Source organism: Moschus berezovskii, chromosome 3 (assembly GCF_049115385.1).
Source record: "Moschus berezovskii isolate FMDL1 chromosome 3, NW_MosBer_1.0, whole genome shotgun sequence".
In the NCBI taxonomy this organism is placed as follows: domain Eukaryota; kingdom Metazoa; phylum Chordata; class Mammalia; order Artiodactyla; family Moschidae; genus Moschus; species Moschus berezovskii.
This window is the reverse complement of record NC_142462.1, coordinates 86,457,821-86,485,081: the sequence shown is the minus strand read 5'-3', so window position 1 is coordinate 86,485,081 and position 27,261 is coordinate 86,457,821. Positions and strand designations below refer to the sequence as shown.

General features: G+C 50.6%; 1 protein-coding gene across 1 annotated transcript; it reads right to left on the bottom strand.

Annotated features, from left to right (window-relative positions):
- Positions 1-62: 62 nt before the first annotated feature.
- On the bottom strand, positions 63-22,519 carry NPC1L1 (NPC1 like intracellular cholesterol transporter 1). Its single transcript, XM_055420258.2, has 19 exons — positions 22,466-22,519; positions 19,962-21,493; positions 17,339-17,439; positions 16,757-16,929; positions 16,385-16,513; positions 15,790-15,972; positions 14,591-14,705; positions 14,330-14,457; positions 13,733-13,870; positions 13,359-13,448; positions 6,784-6,974; positions 6,493-6,617; positions 5,775-5,901; positions 5,548-5,603; positions 4,472-4,622; positions 4,067-4,298; positions 3,827-3,940; positions 3,587-3,749; positions 63-1,403 (listed from the first exon to the last, which is right to left on the bottom strand). Exons 1-19 carry the CDS (start codon positions 22,517-22,519, stop codon positions 1,204-1,206), a joined length of 4,002 nt encoding a protein of 1,333 aa, XP_055276233.2. The 3' UTR covers positions 63-1,203.
- Positions 22,520-27,261: the final 4,742 nt, after the last annotated feature.

Sequence of the window (27,261 nt, the reverse complement as noted above, 5' to 3'; positions counted from 1 at the left end):
GCCCTGGAAGGCACTAGTCTGTATCCATTCAGTGCTACAGCGATGGTAGCTCCCCACACATAGACAGGAGACTTGTAAATACCTGTCCATCACACAGGTCCATGGTTCCATACCTGAAATCCCATACGCGAGCTGAATTTCAGAATTTAGAACATTTTTTTAGAAAGGTAATTTGATGCTTACAGTACATTAGATATTAGACCTCATCAGGATCTGGGGTAGCAACATGAAATCAAACTTGTTAATGTGCTGAAATATATGACTATTCACATCAAGTTGGTTGAAGAGTGTAAGTATCCTATTTATGAAAAAAAGAGAGAGAAGTGTTAGTCGCTCAGTTGTGTCTGACTCTTTGCAACCCCATGGGCTATAGCCTGCCAGGCTCCTCTGTCCATGGAATTCTCCAGGCAGGAATACTGGAGTGGGTTGCCATTTCCTTCTCCAGGGAATCTTCCCATCCCAAGGATAGAACCTGAATCTCCTGCATTGCAGGCAAATTCTTTACCATCTGAGGCACCAGGGAAGCCTATTTATAAAGAGTATAAATAGATATATTGTGTCTGATCAGTCTTTGCTACAAAATGAGTTTGTCCCAAACTTACAAAAGAAAAAGACAAACGCACTAGGTTTTCAGAGTTCTGGTGGTTCTGAAATTCCACATAAGTGACTGTGGACTTATAGCAGAAAAATAATTGAGGACAATGTGCTTGCCCACTAGCAGGGGAATGGATAAAAAACATCCTGTTCATTCACACAATGGAAAGCTGTGTTGCAGTTAAAATGATTGGACTAGATCTCCATGTATCGACATGAATAAATCGAAAAAATGTATGCTGCATAAAAAAAAAACCTCATTGCAAAAGCATAGGTCACATATGGTATCAAGGAAAATTTTAAATGTGAATGAATATGTTGTTCACATATATGGAACTAAAGTTTTAAAACTTGCATGAGGAGGACATGTGTCAAATTTAAGAGATGGATTTGGACCAGGTCACACCCAAGCCATCACGTGCCACCTCCATCACAATTGGTGTCCTTATGGGTGAGATCTGGTGGCCAGAGGGTGACCGATGGTGGGCGGTCCTATGGAGACAGCATCTCTCAGGAGCTTGGGGAAGGATAGGTCAAAGGACCCCCAGGAGGAGCCTTTGTGGCCCCTCAGGTCATGGCCAATGAGCTTGGACAGTGGCTCTGGCCCCATCAGAACTTCTGCCTATTCTCTGATGGAGAGCTCTCGAGGCCTCCTGCACTCTTGACAGGATGTTCAAAGCTGTAGTTGACGTAGACACCATCATCAGTGCTCATCGGGGCGGGGTGCTTTGAGCAAGAGGTCTCCTTGGCCACAGCTGCCTCCTCCTCCTGCTTCTGCTGCTGCACCAGAGCTGGGTTGACATCGGGCCCTGTAGAGGGACAGACACAGAGCAACACGGTCAGGGAGGCGGCGTGCTGGGTGCGGGATGCAGGCGTGTGTGGGAGCCTCAAATGGAAGTTCCAGAGAGGGAGGGAGAGCTAAGTCCTAAGCCCCCCACCTGCCATCACTGCCCTTCACCCCAGCCCTCATTTCACCATACCCCCCAAAAGCTGGTGACCATCAGTTGCCACCCACACCCAGCCCCTGGTCCCCCCTGCTTTCCCGTGCAGGTCCCTGCCATCCAGGGTCTAGCAGGGGAAGTCCCAAGCCACCCATAGCCAGTGACTTCCTCCCCCTACTGTCTTCCTTGGACATGCTGTGCAAGCATTCCTTACTGAGAGAAGCCATTCCTCACTGTCATCAGACTCAGGTCAGAGAGGGGACCCAGGACCCCTGCGCCTGCCACTTGCCTCTCTGTCAGGATCCCAGCCACTCTGCAGGGGGCGGGCCACTCAGAATCTCCAAGGGGTGGCCATGACCTGTGGGACCTGTGGCTCCCCAGCCAGGTAGCCTCTGGGGAGGTCCCCAACAACCACACTGTCCTCTTCCAAAGCGGGTCAGGATGTTTCTACAAGACTGGGGTGCCTTGCATAGGGGTGCTGGTGCTATGTGGCCTCCAAATACACTGCATGTAACCAGCTCTATTACGGGGGTGGAAGGGTCTCAGGTTCCTCATCTGTGAAATGGGGATGAAAACATCACCTACCTCCAGGGATGATAACAAAATTAATATATATTTATTAGCACAGCACACAAACACACCTTTCTATTAATATGTTCCATCTAAAATTACCATTATTATTATTCCTGGTGTCAGGGAATAGTGCAAAATTGAACTGCTCTCAGCTTGCCTACCCTATGGGGGAATGCTTCACCCGTTTAAACCTCTGTGGAGGGATGGATGTGTAAATAACTGTGCTCAATGGGGACTTTTCTAGTGGTCCACTGGTTGGGAGTCAGCCTGACAATGCTGGGGACACAGGTTTGACCCCTGGTCCAAGAACTAAGATCCCACACGTCTCGGGGTAACTAAGCTCATGCACCGCAACCCCTGAAGCCCGTGTACTCTAGAGCCTGTGCTCCACAAGAGACCACGCACCACAACAGGAGAGGAACCCCTGCTCGCTGCACCAGAGAAAGCCCACAGCAACAGAGACCCAGAGCAGCCAATAAATAAACAATTCTTCAAAAAAGAATAACTGTGCTCTACAGTAAGCTCCGGGAGTTGGTGATGGACAGGGAAGCCCGGCATGCTGCAGTCCATGGGGTAGCAAAGAGTCACACATGACTGAGCGACTAAACTGAACTGAATGCTCTCCAGTGAGGAAACAGAAATGTGCATGTTGCTAGTAGGAGTTTAAATGGTAAAACTTCTTGGAGGGTGTTAACAGTTGGAATGAACAATCAGTATTCATGGACTGAACTTTCTCTCGGATATATTGGAGAATGAGGTCAAAGATTCAGCCACAAAGGATAGTCATCACAGCACTGGCAATAAGATACAGTCAGAAATAGTCTAGTTCTAGTTCTAGTCCAGTCGCTCAGTCGTGTCCGACTCTTTGCTACCCCATGGACCGCAGCACGCCAGGCTTCCCTGTCCATCACCAACTCCCAGAGCTTGCTCAAAGTCATGTCCATCAAGTCGGTGATGCCAGAAACAGCCTAATGTCCAGCAACTGGGAGTTGGCTAAATGCACTGTGGCCAATCCATACAAAGGATATATTATTCAACTGCAAGTTGTCACCCATGAACGAGTCATGAAATCAATTTCTCAGATAACACCAGAATTTTTTAAAAAATCAATGATAGAACAGAAAATACCTGAGGCTTCTTAGGCAGTGTTATTTTGTGAAAGGCCTGTTCTATTCTGCATGTCCATGTCCATACCTGTACACATCACCTCTCAATGTGAAAATCTATTTTTTCATGATCAAAAGTTCAATGGCATGCAGCAGAGAACCATATGGCCACTGAATGTGTTTAAAACACACATCTGACCCAAAAAAGATGTTTTCATATGCTAAATGAAAAATTTGTAGCTTCCTCCTGTACCAGGAGGAACTGTGTGCCCACAATTTGGGGCAGTGCCTGTCCCAGGTTAGGAGGGGCTGTGAGTGTTCCTGGCATTTTGCCTGTGGCTTGAAGTTTTGCGGGAGGGGCCTGGCACTCACCCAGGTAGCTGAGGATGACGGGCAGGAAGACCAGGCCATGCAGCAGGCCCAGCACAGTGATGAGGAGGTTGAGACGGAAGAAGAAGATCTGGATGAGCTGTGCCTTGGCCAGGCCCAGGACGAGGATGCCAGGCAGGTTGGTCATGGCCACTCCTGCAAACACCTGGGGGTCACACGCAAGTGTCAGACTGGGCACAGGGTGGCTGGCCAAGGACCATGCAAGGCAGCCCATCTACTCACCGCACTGCCCATGGAGATGGTGGCCTCCTTAGCCCTCTCCAGCCGGGTAGGCTTGGTACTGATGGCAAAGGAGCGGGTGATGTGGGATACAAACTCCACAGAGATGCCCACCGCCTGAGGGAAGAAAGGGGGCTTCAGCCACCCAAGGGCAGGGGCAGGGGTCTCCACCCAGCAGTTCTAGAAAGAACTGGGAGCCTCATTTCCTGCACTAGAGCCCTGACACTCCAGCCAGCAGGTTACCGTGACCAGGTTGATGAGGGACACAGCATTGTAGCTGATGTCCCAGAGCATCATGAAGCCCACAGTGTCCACCAGGATCATGATGATGGAGAAGAGGTTGAGGAGGCCGGAGCGGACGTCCATGCCCAGCAGGAAGCAGCAAACAACAAAGGTGGGCACCAGGCAGATGGTGAGCATAAAGAGCCCTTCAGGGACTATGGTCAGGTACTGCTCATAGAACACGTTGGTGACCCTGTGGGGCACAGAGCACAGTCACCGCTCCGCAGCCTCCCATGCCCACTTCCAGATGAACACTGGGTCCAGGTTCAGCTGAAGTCTGCCTGCTGGAGCCCACCCCCCCCTCGCGGCCACCCTCGCCAACCCAGCACCCTCACCCACACCCCTCTCTGGAGCACACACACTCACGAGTAAGGGAAGACCTCAAAATCTGGGTCAGTGCCTGGCACCTTCCGCAGGTCGGCGGTGATGTTGGCTGCCAGTGCCCGAGTTGCCCGCAGAGCCTCTGTGAAATCCTGCGAGTTCTTCAGCGGCTTGTTGTAGGCCATGAACCGCGAGGCTGTGAAAGCCAGAGCCTGTGTCAGATACCCTCAGAACCCCCAAGAGGCAGTGCCCAGCTGAGTTCAGGGCTCTGCTGCACCATTTGGGAACTCTTAAAACATGCTGAGCAAAGGGCCCTGCATTTTGATTTTCCCCCAGCCCTGCAAGCTCTGCAGCTGGTCCTACCGCTGTGCCAGACTCAAGTCCTGGCCCTGCCTCTGATGGATGGAACTTAAAGAGTTCTCCTGAGGGACTTCACTGGTGGTCCAGTGGCCAAGACTCCAGGATCCCAATGCAGGAGGCCTGGGTTCAATTCCTAATTGGGGAACTAGATCCCACAAGCCACAACTAAGAGCCCTCATGCCATAACTAAGACCCAATGCACCCAAATAAATAAATATATTTTTTAAAGAAAGAGAGAGAGATCCTGGATGAACCCAAACACTGCTCTGTATGGTTTCAAAACATGCAATGGATTCTTAGCATTAATTTCATTATTTTTCCAATGCACATTTTCCTATAAGAAAGGACCAGAAAGGGAGACAAAAAATGCAGCAGTTGACTTAACAGAGCTGTGGGTTGGCGGACCCCCTGGGTAAGTAGAAGAGTCATTCATTGAACCAGCTGCCCACTGCCCACATCTGGGTGTGACTTGTGCCTGAGAGAAGAGGAAGTAGGTGGCTCCCAAGTGCAGCATCAGCCACTGAGAATTCCACGAATGTCACACTGACTATGAATTTAGGGGATGGGGAGAAGGAAGCAGGCAGACATGGGGTGGAGTCCGAGGACATGGAACTGGGTGACATGACTTATGAGGACAGTTAGAAGTCCCCCAGGAAGGAAGAAGGAGGGAAGGTTCAAGATGGAGAATCTGTCTCCTGGGACTCGTGGGGCCCCCGAGGCAGCTGACTCTGCTCTTCCCCTCCAGTCGAGACCAGGCTTACCTAAAATCCGGCCATCTGAGCTCATATTCACTGAGGTGCTGTATGCTGCCAGGCCACTGCAGGTGAAGGACCAGAACAGATTAGCCAAGGATCTGTCCCCTCCGTGAGTTTGGCCTATGGCTACCCCCAGAGGCCCCGGACTGCCTTCTGCCCCCTGTGATCCCACCGTGGGCACCCACACAGCTGTCCTCCTCAGTGCATTACCACCACCACCGCCCATTGCCTACCCTTTGGGACATTTGATGTTGGGCTCGTCACTCAGAAACCAGGGAAGATATTTGTGGAACTGCTCCACGGATGGCCGGGCAGAGCCCGCTGTGGGGCTCACACAGGTCTTCAAGCAGGCCAGGGAGTCTACAAAGAGAGTGGGGGGCTCTAGGCAGCAGCACCCCCCCACCAAGGCCAGGCAGACAATGCCCTGCCCCACCTTGTGCTCCTTTCCCATCAGGATCCCCACGCATTCCCATTGCTGTAACAAGCATGGTTACTCTGAAGGGATATGTGTTTGTCTCTGCAGATGGGAGGAGTGCCCCTCTCATATATGGAAACTGCTGGTACCTTCAAGCAGGGGAAGAAGCAAAGTTCGGGGCAAAGAAACAGCCTCCACAGGGCCTCCCCACTCCACCTACAAACGCAGCTGCTGAGACAGGATCATGCACCAACCTCAACTCTCACTCCACTCCCATGGCACTTGAGCACCAGCCTGCTCAGTGGGCGTGGGCACAACTCAGCAGGGCCAGGAGGGCGCGATTGCATGGCAAGCCAGCTGGACACCTATATATATAGGTGTAGCACCCCCACCTGTGCTCCTAGACAGGGCCCCTGCCCCAAACTGACCCTGTAGGAGGCAGGAAGGGTTAAGAAATCCTCCACTGGTCCTGTCCTTCTAGTCTCAGTTTTCCCAAGCTATGGTGGACCCTGAACTCCTAGAGGCCCCATACTCACTGACAGTCGAGGGGCAGAACTCATCTTTATTGGGACCAGAGATATAAAGGCGGCAGCAGGAAGATGAAGTCAACCAGTCAATGAAGTCGTCCACCCAGGAGGAGGCAGGGATGGCCAGGTAAGACCTGAATGTCAGGGGAGAGGAAAGTCGGGACAGGACTGGAAAGGCAGGCTGTGGTGGGGTCCTTCCTACAGTCCAACCTCCACGCTGGCTCCCCTCAGGCACATGGCAGCAGGTGGGCAGCAGGGCAGGAGGGAGAGAGAGAGACAGAGGTAGGCTGGGACACTCACACATCAGGGAAGTCGGTGGCGTACTGGATCTTCTGGGTTAAGGAGAAGTTGTTGCAGCCTGCACTGGAGCAGATAGCATTCATTCCTTCCTCAGTGGAGAAGTTGTAGCCGCCAGTGGTGACAAAATAGACCGGGGCCCCCACCTCAAAGTAGCGGTTCATAAAGAGGAAATAGTCGATCAGGTACGAGTCCTGTAATGGAAGACGGTCAGTGAGCCCACGGCCAGACACACCTCCAGCATACACTCAAGAGATACACACAGAGGTACAGGCTCACAGGGTCATGTGTACAGTTCCACTACAGAGGTACATGGTCGTAAGTATACCCACAGAGGCACACACACACTCCAAGGTACACCTATCTATGTATAATCACAGGAACCTACACAGAACACACTCACAGAGGTACAAGCACAGGGCATCACATACCCCCCTGCATGACCACGCTCTCTGACACACACATACAAACACATACACATAATTTTACCCCTTCCTATTATCCCCTGTTTGGCACAGCCGCAGTCTAGCAAGTTAGCCTGTGACCACAGCCCACATGGATGCACACATATAAACACCCTCGTGTACACCCTCAAGGCTGTATGTCAGGCATCTTCATGGCTCATTCCCTTCTCCTGCAACATAAAACTTCAAAGTGACATCAGGAGTGATGGCGGAGTAGGAAGTACCAGGATTCCACCTCCCCATCTAGACAATAACTGCACGTGCAGAATCTGCCTGATGTAACTATTTTGGTACTCTGGGGTCTATTGAGGGCTTCAAGTTTCCAGAGAAAGGCCTGGATGGTAGATTGTGGTTAATGTGATCTACTTCAGCTCTTAGCATGCTACTAGCTAGTCATCGTTTATCCTCCCGGACCTGTGGCAGGCAGCCACGAGTGCATTCCAGGAACAGTCTGCACACAGCTTGCAGACCCATCTCTTAAATATCAAGGATCTGTGTTCTCATCACTCATTGCTGCTTCTAATCTCAGTACAGCAGACACAAAGTCAGGTGCCGTTAGAACCTTCACCTCAAACTGAAGTGACTGCCAAGATATTTAAAGGGCAAGTGCTAAATTTGTCTTCCCCCTTCATATTTCCCTTTTTCTCCTCTTGAGAGCCAGACATTTAAGAAACATGACACTCAAAAGCAACCACTAATACAAGGAAAAGTAGATAGTCACTGCACATGCCCAGGGAAAAGCGGAGACTCAGAAAAGATCTGTAAAGACTTTACATCTCAAGCTGATCTCCTGGACAGAGACATCCGCAACAATTAAATTTTTAAAATAAATGAGCAAATTCTGGGGAAGGGAGAGAATCTGATTTCTGGAGTTATTTCGGACTCATATGTCCATTTTTCAAAAATAGCAACATCATAAAGCATGCAATGACTCAGAAAGATATGGCCCATACCTGGGGACAAAAATGAATCAACACTATCCTTGAGAAAGATCAGACAATGGATATATTAGATAGAGACTTTAAAACGACTATCTTAGAGATGCTCAAAGAACCAAAATAACATTGTTTTCTGGACACAGTCAATAAAACAATGTACGAACAAAACAGAGGGACTTCCCTGGTGATCCAGTGGTTAAGAATCTGCCTTCCAATGCAGGGGACACAGGTTCAGTCCCTGGTCAGGGAACTGAGATTCCACATGCCTTCGGGCAACTAAGCCTGTGCACCGCAATGAAGACCCAGCACAGCCAAAACACACACAACACACACACAGTGGAATGATCATAAAGAGAAAACATAAGACAGAACCAAAAAGTTCTGGAGCTGAAATGTACAATGAATAAAGAAATAACTAGAGGGATTCAAAAACATATTTGAGCAGTCAGAAGAAGAACGGCCACACATGAAGACAGGACAACTGAAATTATCAAATAAAGAACAGAAAGAAAAAAGAATAAAGAAAATGAACAGAGACTAAGGGATTGTGCGGCATCACCAAGCAGACCAACACACACATCATAAGAATCCCAGAAAGAAAAGAGAGAGAAAGAGGAAAAAAGATTATTTGAAGAAACAATGGCCAACATTTCATAAATCTGATGAAAGATATGAGTATAAAAATCCATAGAACCTGAGCAAACCCTAAGTAGGAAAACTCAAAGAGACCCAGAACCAAGGCACATTACAATTCAAGTGTTGAACAATAAGGACAAAAAGAGAATTCTGAAAGCAACAAGAAAGAAGAGGCTTGTTATATATAAAGATTATAAGCATAGTTCCTATCAGAAAACTTGGAGGCCAGAAGGCAGTGGATTTGTATATTTAAAGTACTTAAGTGGATGAAATTGGAGCCTATTATACAGAGTGAAGTAAGCCAGAAAGAAAAACATCAATACAGTATACTAACGCATATATATGGAATTTAGAAAGATGGTAACCTTAACCCTGTAAACGAGACTGCAAAAGAGACATAGGTGTATAGAATAGTCTTTGGGACTCTGTGGGAGAGGGTGAATGTGGGATGATTTGGGAGAATGGCATTGTGGCATGTATATTATCATATGTGAAATGAATCACCAGTCCAGGTTTGACGCATGATACAGGATGCTTGGGGCTGGCGCACAGGGATGACCTGGAGGGAGGATATGGGGAAGAGGGAGGTGGGAGCGGGGTTCAGAAAGGGGAACTCATGTACACCCGGGGCAGATTCGTGTCAATGTATGGCAGAACCAACCAATATAATAAAGTAAGGTAATTTGCCTCCAATAAAATAAATAAATAAATAAAAGTACTTAAGTGGGAAAAAACTCTCAACCAGGAGTCCTATTTTTGACAAAACTGTCCTTCAAAAATGAGAGAAAAAATTAAAGCATTCCCATATGAATAACTACAGAAGAAGTCTGTTGCCACAAGACCTGTCCTGCAAGAAGCTATAAAGTGAGTTCTTCAAGTTGAAGTGAAATGATGCTAAAGTATAACTCAAAGCCATGTAATTAAATAAAGATCACTGGTAAAAGTAAATACATGGGAAATTATAAAAGCTAGTTTTATTATAACTTTGGTTTGTAATTCCATTTTTAATTTCTACATATCTTAAGAGATTAATACATAAAAATGTATTGATTTTTGAATACACAATGTATAAAGATGTAATTCTGTGATAGTAATAACTGAAAGGAAATGGAAAGGAGCAGTATAGGAACATGTTTTTTGTAGGCAGTCCATGATAACCTAGGATAAATTCAACACATTGTAGGATATTTAATGTAATTTCCCTGGTAACCACAAAGGAAATAGTCATATAGTATACCCAAAAGGAAGTGAAAAAATAACTTAAACATTTCACCATCAACTAAACACAAAAGAAGATGGCAATGCAGGAAATGAGAAACAAAACAGCTACAAAGTACATAGAAAACAAATAGCACAGTAACAAGTCTCTCCTCATCAGTAATTACTTTACATGTAAATAGACTACTCTCTCCAAAAAGAAGTCAGAAGTTGACAGAATGGGTTAGAGAAATAGGATCCAACAATATGCTATAAGAGTCAGTTGAGATCCAGAAACACCCACGGGTTGAAAATGAAAGTATAGAAAAAGATATTCCATGCAAATAGTAGATAGTTTGCAAAGAATGCAAAGATATTCCATGCAATAGTAAGCTATCCTACCAAGTAAAATAGGCTTTAAATAAAAAAAGTTTACAAAAGATAAAGAAGAATATTATATATTATTAAAAGATTCAGTATAGCAGGGGTAAGTGTGTATAAACAGTTCCACACCTAATGAATGACCATCAAAAGCTATGAAGTGAAACTTGACAGAACTGAAGGGAGAAATAGGAAGTTCTACAATGAGTTCAATACTCCACTGTCAGTAATGGGTAGGACACCCAGACAGAAGATAAGTAAGGAAATGGAGGACTTGAACAACACAAAACCAACTAAATCTAGCAAGTTTATACAGAAACTCTGCCCAACAACAACAAAATACATATTCCTCTCAAATACACATGGAAATTTCTGCAAGATAAACTAGGTATTGGGCCACATATTAAATCTCAACATTTAAAAAGATAGATGTCATATTATGTATATTCCCTGACTACATGGTTAGAAATTATTGACAGAAGGAAAATTGAAAAATTCACAAAGCTTTAAAAATTATACATCCCAGCAATGATTTATCTTGAATATGACACCAAAGGCACAGTTAACAACAAAAAAATAGACAAATTAGACTTCATGAAGATTAAAAACTTGACTGCATCAAAAGATACTACCAATAGAGTAAAAAAGCAACCAACAAAAATGAAAATATTCACAGATCACATATCTGATATCTGTTATTAATTAATCAGATATTAATCCCACATATCTGATAAGGAATAATTATACAAGATATCTAAAGAACTCTTTAAACAACAACAAAATCCAGCCCAATTCAAAAATAGACATTTCTCCAAAGGAAATATACAAATGGCCAATAAGTAAATGCTTAACTTCACTAATCATTAGGGAAACACAGATAAACCACAATGAGATACCACCTCATACCTATAATGATGGCTGTTGTCAAAAAACAAACAAACAAAACCCAGAAAATAAGTGCTGGTGAGGACATGGAGAAACTAGAACCCTGTGCAGTGTTGGTAGGAATGTAAAATGGTACAGCTATATAGAAATCAGTATGAGGTTCCTCAAAAAATTAAAAATAGAATTGCCATATGATTTAACAATTCCACTTCTGGGTTTATACCCAAAATAATTGAAAGCAGGGTTTCAAAGAGATATTTGTAAACTCATGTGCACAGCAGCATTATTTCACAATAGCCAAAACATGGTGAAACCCATATCCATCAACAGAAAAATAGTTAAGCAAAATGTGATATATATGCACTCACACATACAGGAATATCATTCAGCTTAAAAAGGAAGGAAATTCTGATACATGTTACACCATGACCAAACCTTGAGGACATCGTGCTAAATGAAACAAGCCCATCACAAAAGGACACAGGTATGATTCCACATACGTAAGGGACCTGGAATAGACAAATGCAGACACACAAAGGAGAGGGGCAGGGGAGGTGCCAGGGACTGGGGGAGGAGGAATGGGGAGTTAGCGTTTAATAGGGACAGAGTCTCAGCTTTGGAGGATGAAAGCGCTATGGAGATGGATGGTGGTGAAGATTGTACAACATCCTTAATGCCACTTAGAAAATGGTTAAATGGCAAATTTTACATTATATTTTACCAGAAAAAAATTGAAAGAAATACACTTTATATAGCCATAAGAAACAAATCTCCCCTGAAGAAAAATAAACAAACAGCATTAACAAAACCTCAACTGGGGGACTTCCCTGGTGGTCCAGTGGCTAAGACTCCCTGCTCCCAGTACACGAGGCCTGGGTTTGATCTCTGGTCAGGGAACTATATCCCATATGCCACAACTAAAGATTTCCCATGCCACGACTAAAAGGATCTGAACACCCCAACTAAGAGCCAACGCAGCCAAAAAAAAAACCCCTCAGCTGGTCTTACAGCCCAGTACCACCTTCCTTCTCACTGGTTTGGCCTACCAGGCCACTGATACCCATTCTGGGGTCACTGGGGACCCTCTGCTCTTCAGCTGTGTGAGCAGCCCCCAGGGCCACCATGAGTGGCAAAGTCATTCTGGACCCTTGCTGGCTTTGCAGCCTCTTCTTTCTCGCTCGAAGGTGCTGTCCTGCCTGTCTGCTCTCCTCCCGCCTCATCTTGCTTCCAAGACCAGCACCACCAGCAGATGGCTACCAGGCCACTGGATCCAAGATTCCTGCCCATACCTAGACCCTCCTCACCACCCCTACAGTGGCCCTGGATGTCCAAGCCCTCATGATGTGCTCTCTCTCCCCTAGAGCCCAGGTATGCAGACTTGCTTCCCCCAGCTACCAGCCCACCTCTGGCTGCATGTCCAGACAAACCTCAGGTCCCTGGCCTCTTCAATGTACGATTCCTGTCAATCTCACATGCTTGCTGGTCCTGGTCAGCACCTTTCCCCACCCCTCACCTCCAGCGCCTCCGGCTCCCAGCCTTACTGCCTCTCCTCCCCACACCTACAGTCACCCCTGCACACTGTAAATGAGCCTCGGTGCACCCCAGCCTCCCATGGGTCAGTGCTGTGACCCTTGCCTCCTTCCTCGGCAAATCCCACTCATGCTCAGACACCCCTCAAGCCTCTCCTCCATCCAGAACCCTCAAGCCCATTGAGGTCTTTTCTTCCGCAGGACCCCCAACCCTCCCTGTGTTTCCAAGGACAGTCCAGGGACATTTGCTATGCGGAGCCCAGGCCTGAGGACACAGAGTGCCTGGCAGTAGGCAGGCATTCACTGAGGTGTTGGTCATTCTGCCCAGACGATCGTATCCCACGGCCAGTCCCTCGGCTGCCTGGTTGTCTCCCTCTGGTGGCCTGGGGCTGGACCGAACTCAGGCACTTTCCATGCAGAATGTGGCTTCTCTTCCCAACTCCGTATGATGGATTGTTCCCCACCCCTACCACACCCCTGGTTCAGGTCAACCCATCCGCTCTGTGTTGCTGACTGGGGACCGAGGAGAGGGGAGGGAGGGCACCCACCTTGGGCAGAGCCAGCTGCTGGTCCAGCCCCACATTAATGTAGCACATGAAATACAGACTTGCTCCGAACAGGGCCAGGAAGAGAATCACCTGGGAAGGGAAGCGTCACATGAAGGCCTCCCACTCAGCAGTTCCCCAGTCTGGGTCTGGACAGGGTCTTATAGGAAACATTCTGGAGTTGGGCCAACTTGAATCTCAGCACCCTCCCGACTCTGCCACGGCTTCAGCCCCTGGACCTGGGCAAGCTCCAGACCCCTCTGATGACCACGGGCAAGGGTCAAGTCTAAGCAGACCCTCCCACCCCAGACAATGCCAGGCGCCCCCTCAACCCTGGGTGGCATGAGCTCCCCCTGCTGCCCCTCCCGCCCACTCACCACTACCACGCGGGTGAGCCAGTGCAACAGGAATGGGACGTAGAACTTGCGGAAGAATCGGAGCAGGAGCCCCTCATCCTGGCTCGGTGGGGGCAGCTTCCGGGCTGTCTTGCAACAGCAGATGTCCATCCGGGAGGCCTAGAAGGAGGAGGCACTCAAGATGGCCCTAAAACAGACCCTGGGGACCACTTCCCTCCCGTGGAGTGGGAGAGTCACCTTCCACAGGTGGACTGTGCCAGCACCGCATGGTGGGGACATACCAGTGTGCTCTTTTCTTTATCTTCATTTTCTGCCTTGATAAAATACCTTTGAACTTTGCACCATCACCAAAACAAGAGCTCCCTCCCTGTCAGTCTCTCACGTATATTTTATTTCACGACCTCAAGGACTTTAGCTGGTTTGATCATATTCCCCCAAATGACCAAAACAAAGTTAATTTTCCATGGGACATCAGGGACTTCATGGCCTAAACATTCCAGCACGCTGTTCCCACACTCAGTCCCCATGCTCTGAGCCTTCTGTGCAAAGTGAAACCACTCCATTCCCGGCCAAGATGGGGACCAAGGGTGAGGCCCTGGGCCTTGCCTCCATCCCTACCTCTTGCCTCCTGCTGTCGAGGGAGAGCAGGGCCACGAAGGCTGACATCTGTAGCAGGAAGTCAAGAAGCACTGCAAAGCCGGAGGTCAGGGCAAAGGTCCGTACAGCTGGCATGGGGGTCAGGGCTCCTGGGGGATGGGAGGAGGGGGTCAAGAGTGAATCTCAGGGCCTGGCATCTACTCAGATGGGAATAGAGGGAAAGAGGGCCACCAGCCTCCAAGAACTCCCAGTGCCTGGTGGGGAGGGGTTGCTCGGGCTCACCTAAGAAGAAGCAGATGGCCTCAGAGAGGCTGCAGAGAAGCATGCTGGGGGCCACTCTGCCCAGGGCTCGGCCGATATGGGCCTCCCGTTCTTCCCCAGGCCTCCGAGGTAGCCTCTGCGTGGGGACAGCAGGGACAGGGTCAAGATCTGACCAAGGGCTCTGTCCCTCTCAGGCCAGCAGGGAGCTGCCACATACCCTCACTCCCCAAGGCATGGGCATTGCCTGGAGATGCAGCCAGGCCCAAGGAACCGCCCACACCTTCCCCAGTGGGGACAGTGGGGCAGTGACACTCTGCCCTGCCACATCTTCCATTTCTCAGGGTCTGGCCCAGAGAAACGCATGGTGTATTTTGGGATGTCCATAGCATCCTTCCTCTGACTCATCACTAACAAGAGAGGCTAAAGACTCCACTTGTCTTTCCTTGGAATGCTACCTACACTACAAAGACAGAGGTGGCTCTATGTAGGACAGAGAAGAACAGACATGACTCCATATTGGACCTCTAACCTTTGTGCTCTGTTGCCTGTGCTTCGTCTTGTTGTCTCTGGATCTTTTGTAAAAGGATGTTGTCCAGAGCCTGGAATATACATGATAACCCATTGCCAAGGCTCTGACCTTTAAAGGTATAACACTTTTCCATTCATATAGAGATTAAAAGGTTGCAGAACAGAATCTAACATTTGCCTTGTTGGAGGGGCTTAGGACCTACTTTGACAGCTGCAAGAACAAAAGATTCTGGCACCAAAAGGTTTGCAACAACCAACCACACCACTTCCCCTTTTTGTATAAAAGAAGTCTAAATTCTAACTCAGGTAAGGTGGTTCTTTGGGACACTAGTTCACTGTCTTCTCAGTCTGCTGACTTTTCAAAGAAAGTCACTATTCCTTTCCCCAGCATCTCATCTCTCGATTTATTGGCCTGTCATGCAGTGAGCAATATGAGCTTGGACTCAGTAACATATGTGCTGTGTGACACTCTTGCCAGACACAATGTGGGGCTAACTGAGAGCAAGTTCAGGAGACATGTGAGGTATGAATGCATTTATGTGAAAGATAAACACAGAGCACTGTTTTCTACAGGAACTGTACACATGGACATCAGTGCTTAGGAAGAGGCTGAAATAAGCCCAGCAAACCCATGGGGCCATGCCTGGACGTGTAGGGGCAGCTGAGGGTGTGCAGAACTCCTGACCTCTTACCTGGTACTCAAGAACGAAGATGAAGATGTTGTCAGCCCCCACAGCAAGCACCAGGAAGGGCACCACTTGAAGGATCACCAGTGAGGAAGGGACACCCAGGTAGGAGAAGAAGCCCATAGAGGCCACGACAGCTCCCAGCACCACGGCCACCCCGCCCAGGCCCAGCGTGGCCTTGGAGTCCACCTGCAATGGGACCAGGCTCAGCCTCCTGGCTTCAGGGCTGCCCGATGTGCCCCCAACCCCAGTTAGAGGAGAGCTGCGTGCTCTGAGCTTCTGCACTTTGGCCACTCTGCAGCACCGTCCTCCCACGAGCAGGCCCTGTGAGCCTGACCACTTCTTCCTCGACCATGCATTGTAAGACAATGTAAATACCAACTTTGCATTTGCACAAGTTGAGGGAGGGTTGTCATGAGTGGAGTGAAAACTCGCATGGACTTTCGAAACAGAACACTTCAAGAAGCATCACCCCTTGGAGGAGCCACCCTGGGATTGTCCACTTTGCTGTTTTGAAGTGCTCTAGAAAGTAGGTTGGGAAGGTTCTAGGCACCCTGATGGTGGGCCAGCTCACCCTCACAGCTCCCCTCTCACTTCTCACCGGTACCCGACGCCAGCTGGAGTAGCTGCCCAGGGCCAGGGAGATGTACAGGAAGATGACAAGGTAGCTAACTGCAAAGATAGGCAGGTCCTCGGCCGTGGTGCTGTTGATCTCATCCTCCAGGGAACGCTGTGGACACATACCCGACCAGATCCCACTGACCCAAGAGCTTGGCCAGAGGGCACCATGTATGTGAGCCCCTGTGAGCTCTGACATGGCTGCAAGAACAGCTGTAGCATCACCCCATCCTCCTGGGCAGGCACCCATTAGCTCAGGGTCACTCTGGAGGGGTAAGGGCAGGGCGGGGATACAGGACCCCACCAAAACCACCTGAACTGTCTGCCCCAGAGCCAGGGACCCTGCAGCCCCTACCTCCGCCATGAATGTGACCTGGAACACACCAGCCGTCCGACGCTGAAAGGCTCGCATCTCCTCCAAGAAGGCCCCCTCCCAGAGCTTAGCCTGGGCCAGTTTGGGGTCCCCAGGAGGGTAATTGTTGAGGGAGAAGGTCATGATCAGGGCCTCTGCCTCAGAATAGTCCTTTCCTGGAAGGAGAAATGCTCGGCTACCTCCAACCACACCTCTGCTTTCCTCCTCCTGCTCCAGCCTCACCCCTGCCTCCCCACCCCCAACTGTAGCCACACCCCTGCCTCTCCTCCCCCACCCTCCTCATCCAAGTCATTGTGTAATTCTCCATCCCACTTCCCTCTCTCAGTCAAAGGCAAAACCTGTGGTTCCAGGCACAGAACCAGAGACCCTGAGCAGGGTTGGCAGAAGATGCAGTAAGTGACAGAGAAATGATGCAGGATGGGCGGGTGTGCCGTCCCCATGAGCCCCCCACCAACCCGGCCACTGCCAGGCAGCGGGAAGCCCCCACGGCCACTCCCATCCTTCTGTCCATGACTCCTGCCCCATATGTCCGCTCATTGGCCTCCCGGGGAGGTCAGAGCTTACCTTTGTAGCCCCCCACGGCGAGGAAGGGGAAGATGGGTGCCCCATAGTCAGCCATGCAGCTCAGGGCCAGGGCCGTGCCATCTTTGTAGGTGAGGGGGGCACTGGTGGGAGAGGAAAGGACCTTTTCTGATGCCACTCTGACCACTATGGCCCCTGTGCCTCACCCCAGACCCCCAGCACAATCACCTGACCCCCGATCAGAACATTTTTTGGTCCAATCCAGAGTGAACTGGAGCTCTCTGAGCAGGACCTCGAGTTCTCTTTCCCTTGACACCAGCCTCATGCTCCTGGTTCCACCATCATCTCCTTCCAGACTGGCAGAGGGGTAAGCATCACACACACTCCCCTGCAGTGGCGGCTGGATTCTGGTACAAGCCCCTCCCTGAGTCCTAACCACCAACAGAGACACACAGGCCTCACACTGCCCTCAGCGGTCTCCTCCCACCAGCCCAGAACGCTCCAGGTCCTGAGGTGTTCCAGTCCTGTAACTGTGGGCAGGTCTCTATGCCTTCCACCAAGGCCTTTCTGTAAACGGGTCACAGGTGCCTGGACAAAGCACTCATTTTGAGTGCATCTGTGAGCCACCAGCTGGCTGGGAGTGCTGGTTGCTGTGTGACTACGCGCAGTTGACTATACCCCTCTGCACTTCAGTTTCCCTGTCTCTGAAATGGGGATAATCAGGCCACCCAAGAGTTATTGTGAGCATCCAAAATCAAAATAAAGGCAACTCAAGGACTGGAATGGATGAGATGGTTGGACGGCATCATCAACTCAATGGACATGAGTTTGAGCAACTCCAGGAGATATTGAAGGACAGGAAAGCCTGGCGTGCTGCAGTTCATCAGGTCTCAAAGAGTCAAACACGACTGAGCAACTGAACAACAACAAAGGACTGGAAACCCGGAGTCAGAGCTTCCTCCCCTGACCTGCCAGTTCCGAGGGCCAGCCCTGGGGCTGAGGCACAGAAAAAGCAGCCCACACTTGGTTCGCCTGAGGGGTGGGAGCCCTGACTCTCTAATCCAGAGGTATTCAGGGTGACCCAGGGTCTCAGGAGCCCTAGAGACCCTTTCAAGGTCTACAAAGTCAAAACTATTTCCATAATAACACTAAGATGCCATTCTGTTTTCACCCTTCTTTGATCTCAAGTCTGTGGCATACAAACAGTTCACTGACATGGCTTTAGTTTCATATTGCAGCTAACATTTAAGAAAGCATCACTTGCTGCATTTTGATGAAGTAGTAAAGAAAACCCACAATTCTCTGGAAAGGCTTTGACAACACACTTCCCTCCACTGGCTACACGGATGGGTGTGTGGCCAAGCATTCTCGCTGCGCTTCAACCAACAGGCCAAATGCAGAACCAGATCCCAAAATCCAGCATGTTCTGCTAAGCCAGACCCCAAAGAGATTTGCAAAAGATGTAAAACAATGTTACTGTGATCACTCCTGATATTTTCAGTACAGAAAGTACGATTATTTTCATAAAAATATGTTGTGGGACTTCCCTGGTGGCCCAGTGGTTGAGAGTATGCCTACTGGTGTGAGGGACGCAGGTTCAATCCCTGGTCCATGAGGATCCAACATGCTGTAGGACGGCTGGGCCCGTGCACGTACCACAACTAATGAGCCCATGAACCATGACTACTGAAGCCTGCGTGCCTTTGAGCCTGTGCTCCACAACGAGACAAACCACCACAATGAGAAGCTTGGGTACCACAGCAAAGAGCCTGCGTGCTGTAACAAGGACCCAGCACAGGGAAAAAAAAATTAATAATTTCCTTTAAAAATATAGATAAATAAAAAATGTTGTTTGTGTCAGCATATAATGGGCCTATTATAGCTACTGTCACAGAATTAGTTAACTATTTTGTCATTTCTCAGTTTTACTTTCTCATGTGGTAAATGTCAGTGAATATAACCTCTACCCTCGCCCCAGATCTCTGGGGTGCTCGGTCTCTTGTCAAGAGTGAAGGGACCCTGAGACCAGGCATTTGAAGACCTCTGCCCGCTCCAACTCCAGGGGCCTCAGTGCTGCTAGCCAGCCTGCTCTCTTCCAGGCTTGGGAGCTCTCAAACCTCCAGTCTTGGTTCCAAGACCCATAAACTTCACTGGCTTCCTGTTTGCACCACAGCCAAGTGGACGCAGCTGGGGACTAAGCCCCAAACAGCTTGAAGGGGTGTGTCTGCAACCTGCACTGGGCACCTGGCCCAGGCCCAGGCCCCTGCCCAGGCCTGGGGCACCTCATGGGCTGCCCATGGCCCTACTGGCCTGCACCCAGGCCGGCCATAGAAGCAAAAAAGGGAAACTACAAAGCACACCAGTGAGCAGGGCCTTCAGATTGCTCTGTGATCCTTAAACCAAGAGCATGCAAGGATGAGTCCAGCTACATCCGGAGCACTACAGAAAGACCGTGTGGAGGCCAGGATGGTTAAGTGTGAATCAGCTCTGGTGAGCGTGCACTCCACTGAGGATGGGGAGCCTAAGAAGGAACTTGGAGAGACACGGTACATCACAGCCCATGTGACCGAGATGCAGAGCACCTCGACCAGGTACAAGATGAGTACCCGGCCTGGGCCCCAGGAGGCCCACGCTGACCCCAGAGCCTGGTCCCACGAGGACTCACTTGGCGCAATAGAGGAAGTGGTCCCTCCAGTCCACCTGGGCGGTCTGCCCTGACAGCGTCTGGTTGGCTGTGAGCAGCAGCTGAGTGCGGTTGTTCTGGAAGTACTGCAGGAGGCTGTTGACGCAGCAATCGGACAGACTGGCATTATGTGGGTTGAGGGGGGCGTAGCAGGTGTCCTGCAGGGAGACGTTCCGCTGCTCCTCTGGCGACCACACCTGCAGATGCCGCAGCCTCTCCTGCAGTTCCAGCACCTCCAGCAGCAGATCCGAGGACAGGATCCCGCTGAAGTTCTTGGGCCCCAGCAGCAGGGAGTCATACCTATAGCTGGGCCGGTGAGGTGCCGTCATGAACACCTGGCTAGTTCGGAAGAAGGGGCCGAAATACTTGTCGTGGAATGCCTTCTCACGTCGGGCTAGGCTGTTGGGAGCTGACCACAGCTCCACAGGTTCCGTGGTCAGTTCTATAAAACCCAGGCCCCCTGCCATGGCCGCCACCACGACCACAGATACCGCCAGGATGGTCAGTGGCCACGAGGCCACCCAAGTGCCCCAGCACTGGAAGCAGCGGCTGAGGAGGGTGTGGGTGGAGAGGCTAAGCCTGTGGGCCAGGCTGATGCTTGCCTTGGGTTTGGGCGTCTTGCGCTTGCCCCTGCACCACCTGGCCAGGCGGGGCCGCAGGAGGAAGGCCGTGAGTAAGACAAAGAGAGAGCAGAGGATGATGATGAGGACCAGGCTCCCTTCCATCCGGCCCAGGCGGAAGGTGGGGTCCAGGGCCTGGGGCTGGGCAATCACGGGGCAGGAGGCGGCACAGTCCTGGCAGGAACAGGCTGCTGCACCGTCCCCCTGGGACTGGTTGCAGGGCACGACCTCATCATTTAGAGGCTGTATCACACTCCCCTCAGCCTGGCTAGGCTCCCACAGGTGGAAGGTGATGTCCAGGGGTGCCAGGCCATTGCTCGTATCCCCCTGGAAATTGAGCCAGCGCTGGGCGTTGCAGAGGGCAGAGCCATAGACGCCACACATGGAGCCCACCGCCAGTGTGGCAGCTGCAGGGATGCGCACACGGCTGCAGGAGTTGTAGGTCTGCTCGGCAAAGCTGCGCTGGTAGAAGGCCTCGTAGGCCACCACGGCCTGGGACTGGTTGTCGGCCTGCGTGACCACTCGGGTCACGTTGATGAAGAGGCTCTGGTTGGGGCTGCAGGTGTTGTGGCAATGCAGGCTCACGAAATTGTCAGAGCAGGCGGGACAGCGGGTGAGGAGGGCCTTGGTGACCCGCAGGCTCATGTCCAGGGCCACTAGCTGCTTGGAGGAGCAGCAGGCATAGGTGGTGTTGGGGCCAGTGTAGAGACGGGGACAGATGCTTTGTAGGAGGGCCAGGTGGTCCCCTGTGATGTGGCGAGCAGGCGAGTTATCCAGACAGGACACGTTGGACAGTGAAGCCAGGCTTCCGGACAGCTCCGGGTTCTTCCCACACTCGTCGTAGAAAGCGCAGTAGCCAGGCTGGTGTATGGGTGTGTACACCTCACTCTGGGCCTGTGGAACAGGGCAGTGTCACCACCAGCCCCAGCGCTGGCCAGCACCTCTGGGTAGCTGATGGGGCAGTGGGCAGCCAGGGAGGGCGTGGGGAATGATGCCAAACAGGGCGGGTGAGGGGTGGACATCGGGCAGCCCCAGGATGCCAGGGGGTCCAGGGGAGCACTGGGGCAGATGGGGTGCCCAAGTAGCACATAGGGCCCTCGGCAGTGTCTAAGGATGGTGAGCAGATGGGGGAAGGCCTGGTTGACCCTGAGTGACAGGGTCACTGAAGAAAGAGGTGACCTGACATATCTGGGAGAGAACAGGGTCACCCAGGAGACCCCTGGACCGCTGTGTGGTCCTCCTGAGAAACAGTGGCCCCTGGACAAGTCTAGGGGCTGACTCCCAGGGGCTGTGTGGATGCAGGCCCTGTGTGCCTCAGGCATCATTGCCATTGCAGTCAGCCACCACCATGCCCGAACTGCGGACCACACCCAGAGGCTGGGGCCCCTCCTAGAGATTCTGAGCAGATCTTCCCCTGCCTTCACCTGCTGGGGGCTGAAAACCTTCACCCACCTCCTCAGACGTGGAAATGAGCAGGAAACTTGAAAGGCAAGAACCTCGGACCTCCTCCCTGGATGCCAAATCCTCTGTGGATGATTCTCCCCTTGAATCCACCTAATCAGCACCCCGGGACTGGATCTTCCTTTAACCTCCCACCAGCTACCTTAGGCCAGGACACCCACAGCGGATCAGGGATGGGAAGAACTTGGTCACACCCAAGCCAGCTGTCCCATCCCCCATGCTTGTGTCCATCTGACCCCATGATCTGGAGACTTGAGCAGCCCAAGACCCCCGACCTGCACCCCTTCTCTGGGGAGCCTGGCATCCCTCATCTATGTAGAAATTGCCCCCATCTGCAGACCCCTGCCCTCTCTCACAGTTGCCAAGCAGCCCTTGCCCGGAGCGGATACAGGGACTGGGACTCACCGAGTGCAGGAGCAGGGCCCAGAGCAACCAGCCCTTCAGGCCAGTCTCCACCATCCTGGCACTGGGCAGGGGTCAGAGGGTAAGTGAGGCCAGGCCTTGGGGACAGCCAAGGGCCAGCTCCTGACAATGCCAGAGCCCACTTCAGCCGTACATATACTGAAACTGGGGACGGACTACAGGGCAGCTTCCCTACCAGGGACAGCATCACCTGACTGTGTTGGGGACCAATGGGGCTGAGCCCTGTGCCTCCCAGGGCTCTCAGCTAGTTAATGATCAATGGATCATTTGTCCCTCCCACCTTTGGTCCCACCCTCTCAGATGAGCCTCTCAGGGTGTCCCCTTTACCCACTTGCCAAAGTGACCAAGGCCGGAGGGCTGGGCCAACCAGCGACCTGCCGAGAGTTTCCCACACAGCCTCGGCTGCAGGAGCTACCAGGCCCAGGAGAAGAGGGAGACTCAGGTGGGTCTGGACACGGGCCCTGTGAAACTCTACTGCCTCTACCCCCCACCCCCAGATCCCAAGCCTCAGACCCCTACTCTCCCCAGTGCCCTCTTGGGTCCAGGCCAGCTCTGGCTGGGGCACACCCTTGCACTGTCATCCTTAGCAACTGTTGTTAATTAATATTAACAATCCAATAACAGAGGGGGCAGTGGGGGGGGGGGTGGAGTGACGCAGGGACAATAGTCTCCTCCTGCCGGTAGAGGGGACGGCCCAGCTCGCTGGTGTCTGACAGCGCACAGAGCCCCTAGGGCTGAGAGCCACAGCCTCGCTCTTCAGCCCTGGCCCCCTCCCTTATGTCCCTTGCCTGGGTCTGTCCCCACCCACCGTGGAGGGGACTGAGTGTTGCTGGGAGACCCAGGGAGCAGCTCCACCCACCCATGGGTCCAGGTACTCTGCACTCACCCCTGCTCCCTCCAGATAGGGATCTCTGAAGCCTTCCTTGGGCTCCCTATCACCAGAATGGGCCAGACCTTGGCCCCCATGCCAAGGCTGAGCTGATAAGGGCAGCCTATGGAGACTATCTCCCCTGTGGCCACCTGCCAGAGGCAGTTGCAGGAAGGAACCTTCTGTCTCCCTGGTCTTGTGTTTGTTTCATGGACCCTGGCCTGACTCAGAGGGAGCTACCCAACATATATAGGGGAAGACAGAAGCCAAGAGGAAGGGAACCAGACGCCAAGGAGGGATGCCGGGGCAGGAGCAGACAGTCCCTAAACCTGGAATCAGCCACAATGGAGAGGAGAGTCAGTGGCCCAGGGCCTGCCTCTGTGCAGTGACTTCCCTCTGGCATCTCCCTGGCCCTGCCCTCACACACCCTGACTGGCAGATGCTGAGGACTCCAGCCCACAGCTATGAGCTCTGTTCTCTTTCCTAGATGTCTTCCCTGAGAAGCAGATGCTGAGACAGGGATTCCAGTGTGAATAGTTGATTTGGAAGGTAATCCCAGAGGACAGTACCAGAAAGCAGGGATGAGCCAGGACATGGAAAGAATCGACCAGGGTACATTGAAGGCTCTTGAGACTTCCCTCGTGGTCCAATGGTTAAGACTCTGCACATCCATTGCAGGGGCCATAGGTTCAATCCCTAATCAGGAACTAAGATCCCAAATGCTGTGCTTTACAGTAAAAAAAAAAAAAAAAAGAATAGGTTCCCATGTGGGCATCTGTATGCCTACAGAGATCCGCCGGGAAATGGTGGGGAGCCTGCCTCAGGGGGTGGGGGCTTGTCCATCATTTTCTTCGGTTGCTGGTTGAGAATGCTCCCTGAAGATTCAGTCTTAGGGCCCCCCTGCCATGTGTGGAGCCCCCAGGCACATCCCCTTGATCCAGTTTGTTTCCAGGGGAGGCCCATAGAGACGGAGCTCAGATGTATGGTGTCTGCTGCCTTCTCTGAGTCACACACAGGGTGAGAGCCGTACCACCCACTTCTGAGTTACAGAGGAAGATGCTCATCCACAGACTAACCACCTGGCTCCCTGCACATGTAGGGTCTCTGAGGTCACGCCCTGGGGCACAGACTTTGGTTGTGATTACAGTTTCTGTACACTCCTGTATCCCACTTTATCTCCTGACTTTTCACACAGACTCAACGCTTCCTTTCCTCTCTGACTAGCACATGTGTCACTGGGTTGTGTCCCACAAAGTGATGGATCGTCTGCTTTCCTAGTGCCAAAGGTCAGGCTGCTTCCAATAAACAAGTTTTTGGTTACTATCTTCTTGCCTAACTCTGTTTCCTCTATTTCATGTTTACCTTTCTTAACCCAGGATTCTAGAGATGAGATTGGAGTGTTAAAGAGTACCAGGTTTACAACCCTAAGTTCACATAGTTCATCAACTCTCTCCTTGGGCTAATCTAATCTAGGATATATTGACTAATTATCTTGATAATTACTGATTGGTGCTGATTGGTGTCTGGTGATGGTAGACACCCATGAATTTTCCAAGGTCTGTGACTCTTCTCACTGACACCAGCAAAAATCAAAAATGCCAAATCACTAGCCTCATCTTCACAGTGTGTTCGATCTGTAATCAAGATTTACAAATTTAATAACTGTAAAAAGATGCCTCATTTTCAATTTTCTTTTATTACTAATGGGATTGAATATGCTTAAGCAGTAGCAGGGAAAGACTAGAGATCTCTTCAAGAAAATTAGATACCAAGGGAACATTTCATGCAAAGATGGGCTCGATAAAGGACAGAAATGGTATGGACCTAACAGAAGCATAAGATATTTAAGAAGAGGTGGCAAGAATACACAGAAGAACTGTACAAAAAAGATCTTCATGACCAAGATAATCCTGATGGCGTGATCACTCACCTAGAGCCAGACATCCTGGAATGTGAAGTCAAGTGGGCCTTAGAAAGCATCACTATGAACAAAGCTAGTGGAGGTGATGGAATTCCAGTTGAGCTATTTCAAATCCTGAAAGATGATGCTGTGAAAGTGCTGCACTCAGTATGCCAGCAAATTTGGAAAACTCAGCAGTGGCCACAGGACTAGAAAAAGTCAGTCTTCATTCCAATCCCAAAGAAAGGCAATACCAAAGAACGCTCAAACTACCGCACAATTGCACTCATCTCACACGCTAGTAAAGTCATGCTCAAAATTCTCCAAGCCAGGCTTCAGCAATATGTGAACCGTGAACTCCCAGATGTTCAAGCAGGTTTTAGAAAAGGCAGAGGCACCAGAGATCAAATTGCCAACATCCTCTGATTGTTCCAGAAAAACATCTATTTCTGCTTGATTGACTATGCCGAAGCCTTTGACTGTGTGGATCACAATAAACTGTGGAACATTCTGAAAGAGATGGGAATACCAGACCACCTGACCTGCCTCTTGAGAAACCTGTATGCAGGTCAGGAAGCAACAGTTAGAACTGGACATGGAACAACAGACTGGCTCCAAATAGGAAAAGGAGTACGTCAAGGCTGTATATTGTCACCCTGCTTATTTAACTTATATGCAGAGTACATCATGAGGAACGCTGGGCTGGAAGAAGCACAAGCTAGAATCAAGATTGCTGGGAGAAACATAAATAACCTCAGATATGCAGATGACACCACCCTTATGGCAGAAGGTGAAGAGGAACTAAAAAGCCTCTTGATGACAGTGAAAGAGGAGAGTGAAAAGGTTGGCTTGAAGCTCAACATTCAGAAAACTAAGATCATGGCACCTGGTCCCATCACTTCGTGGGAAATAGATGGGGAAACAGTGGAAACAGTGTCAGACTTTATTTTTTGGGGGCTCCAAAATCACTGCAGATGCTGATTGCAGCCATGAAATTAAAAGACGCTTGCTCCTTGGAAGGAAAGTTATGACCAACCTAGATAGCGTATTAAAAAGCAGATACATTACTTTGCCAACAAAGGTGCGTCTAGTCAAGGCTATGGTTTTTCCAGTGGTCATGTATGGATGTGAGAGTTGGACTGTGAAGAAATCTGAGTGCCAAAGAACTGATGCTTTTGAACTGTGGTTCTGGAGAAGACTCTTGAGAGTCCCTTGGACTGCAAGGAGATCTAACCAGTCCATTCTAAAGGAGATCAATCCTGGGTGTTCACTGGAAGGACTGATGCTAAAGCTGAAACTCCAATACTTTGGCCACCTCATGCGACGAGTTGACTCACTGGAAAAGAGTCTGATGCTGGGAGGGATTGGGGGTGGGAGGAGACGGGGACGACAGAGAATGAGATGGCTGGATGGCATCACCGACTCGATGGACATGAGTTTGAGTGAACTCCGGGAGTTGGTGATGGACAGGGAAGCCTGGCGTGCTGTGATTCATGGGGTCACAGAGAGTCGGACACGACTGAGCGACTGAACTGAACTGAAGCAGTAGCAGAGAGAGGACTGGAACTGAACACCTTCCCTAAGCTCAGGAGGTGGCAAGGAGGGCCCGCCTGTAATCAGGGATGCCTGGCAGACTCAGCTCCGCTCCCTGACTGGCCGCTGTTCACCCCAGGAGCCTGCAGAGTGTCTGCAGTCTGGGCTGAGCGGTCAGGGTATGACTGCGATGTTCTGCTGGTCACTGGTCCAGGCCGTGGCACCTGGCTAGGTATGTGTGCTATGCTCTGACTAGCAGGAATATGAACAGCCTCTGGCAATTTCTGGCTCCTGGGGGTTAACAAGCCTGCAGGTTAAGATTTCAAGCCTGGTCACCTAGTGGAAGTTTCATCTTTGCCATCAGATCCTGATTCTATTTGGTGAAGGACTGTGTTTACAGTCCAGGTGAAAGATGCTCTTCCCTGCTCTCCCAGCCTCCTTTGCAACCAGCAGTGGTCCCATGATCCTGTTTGGCCC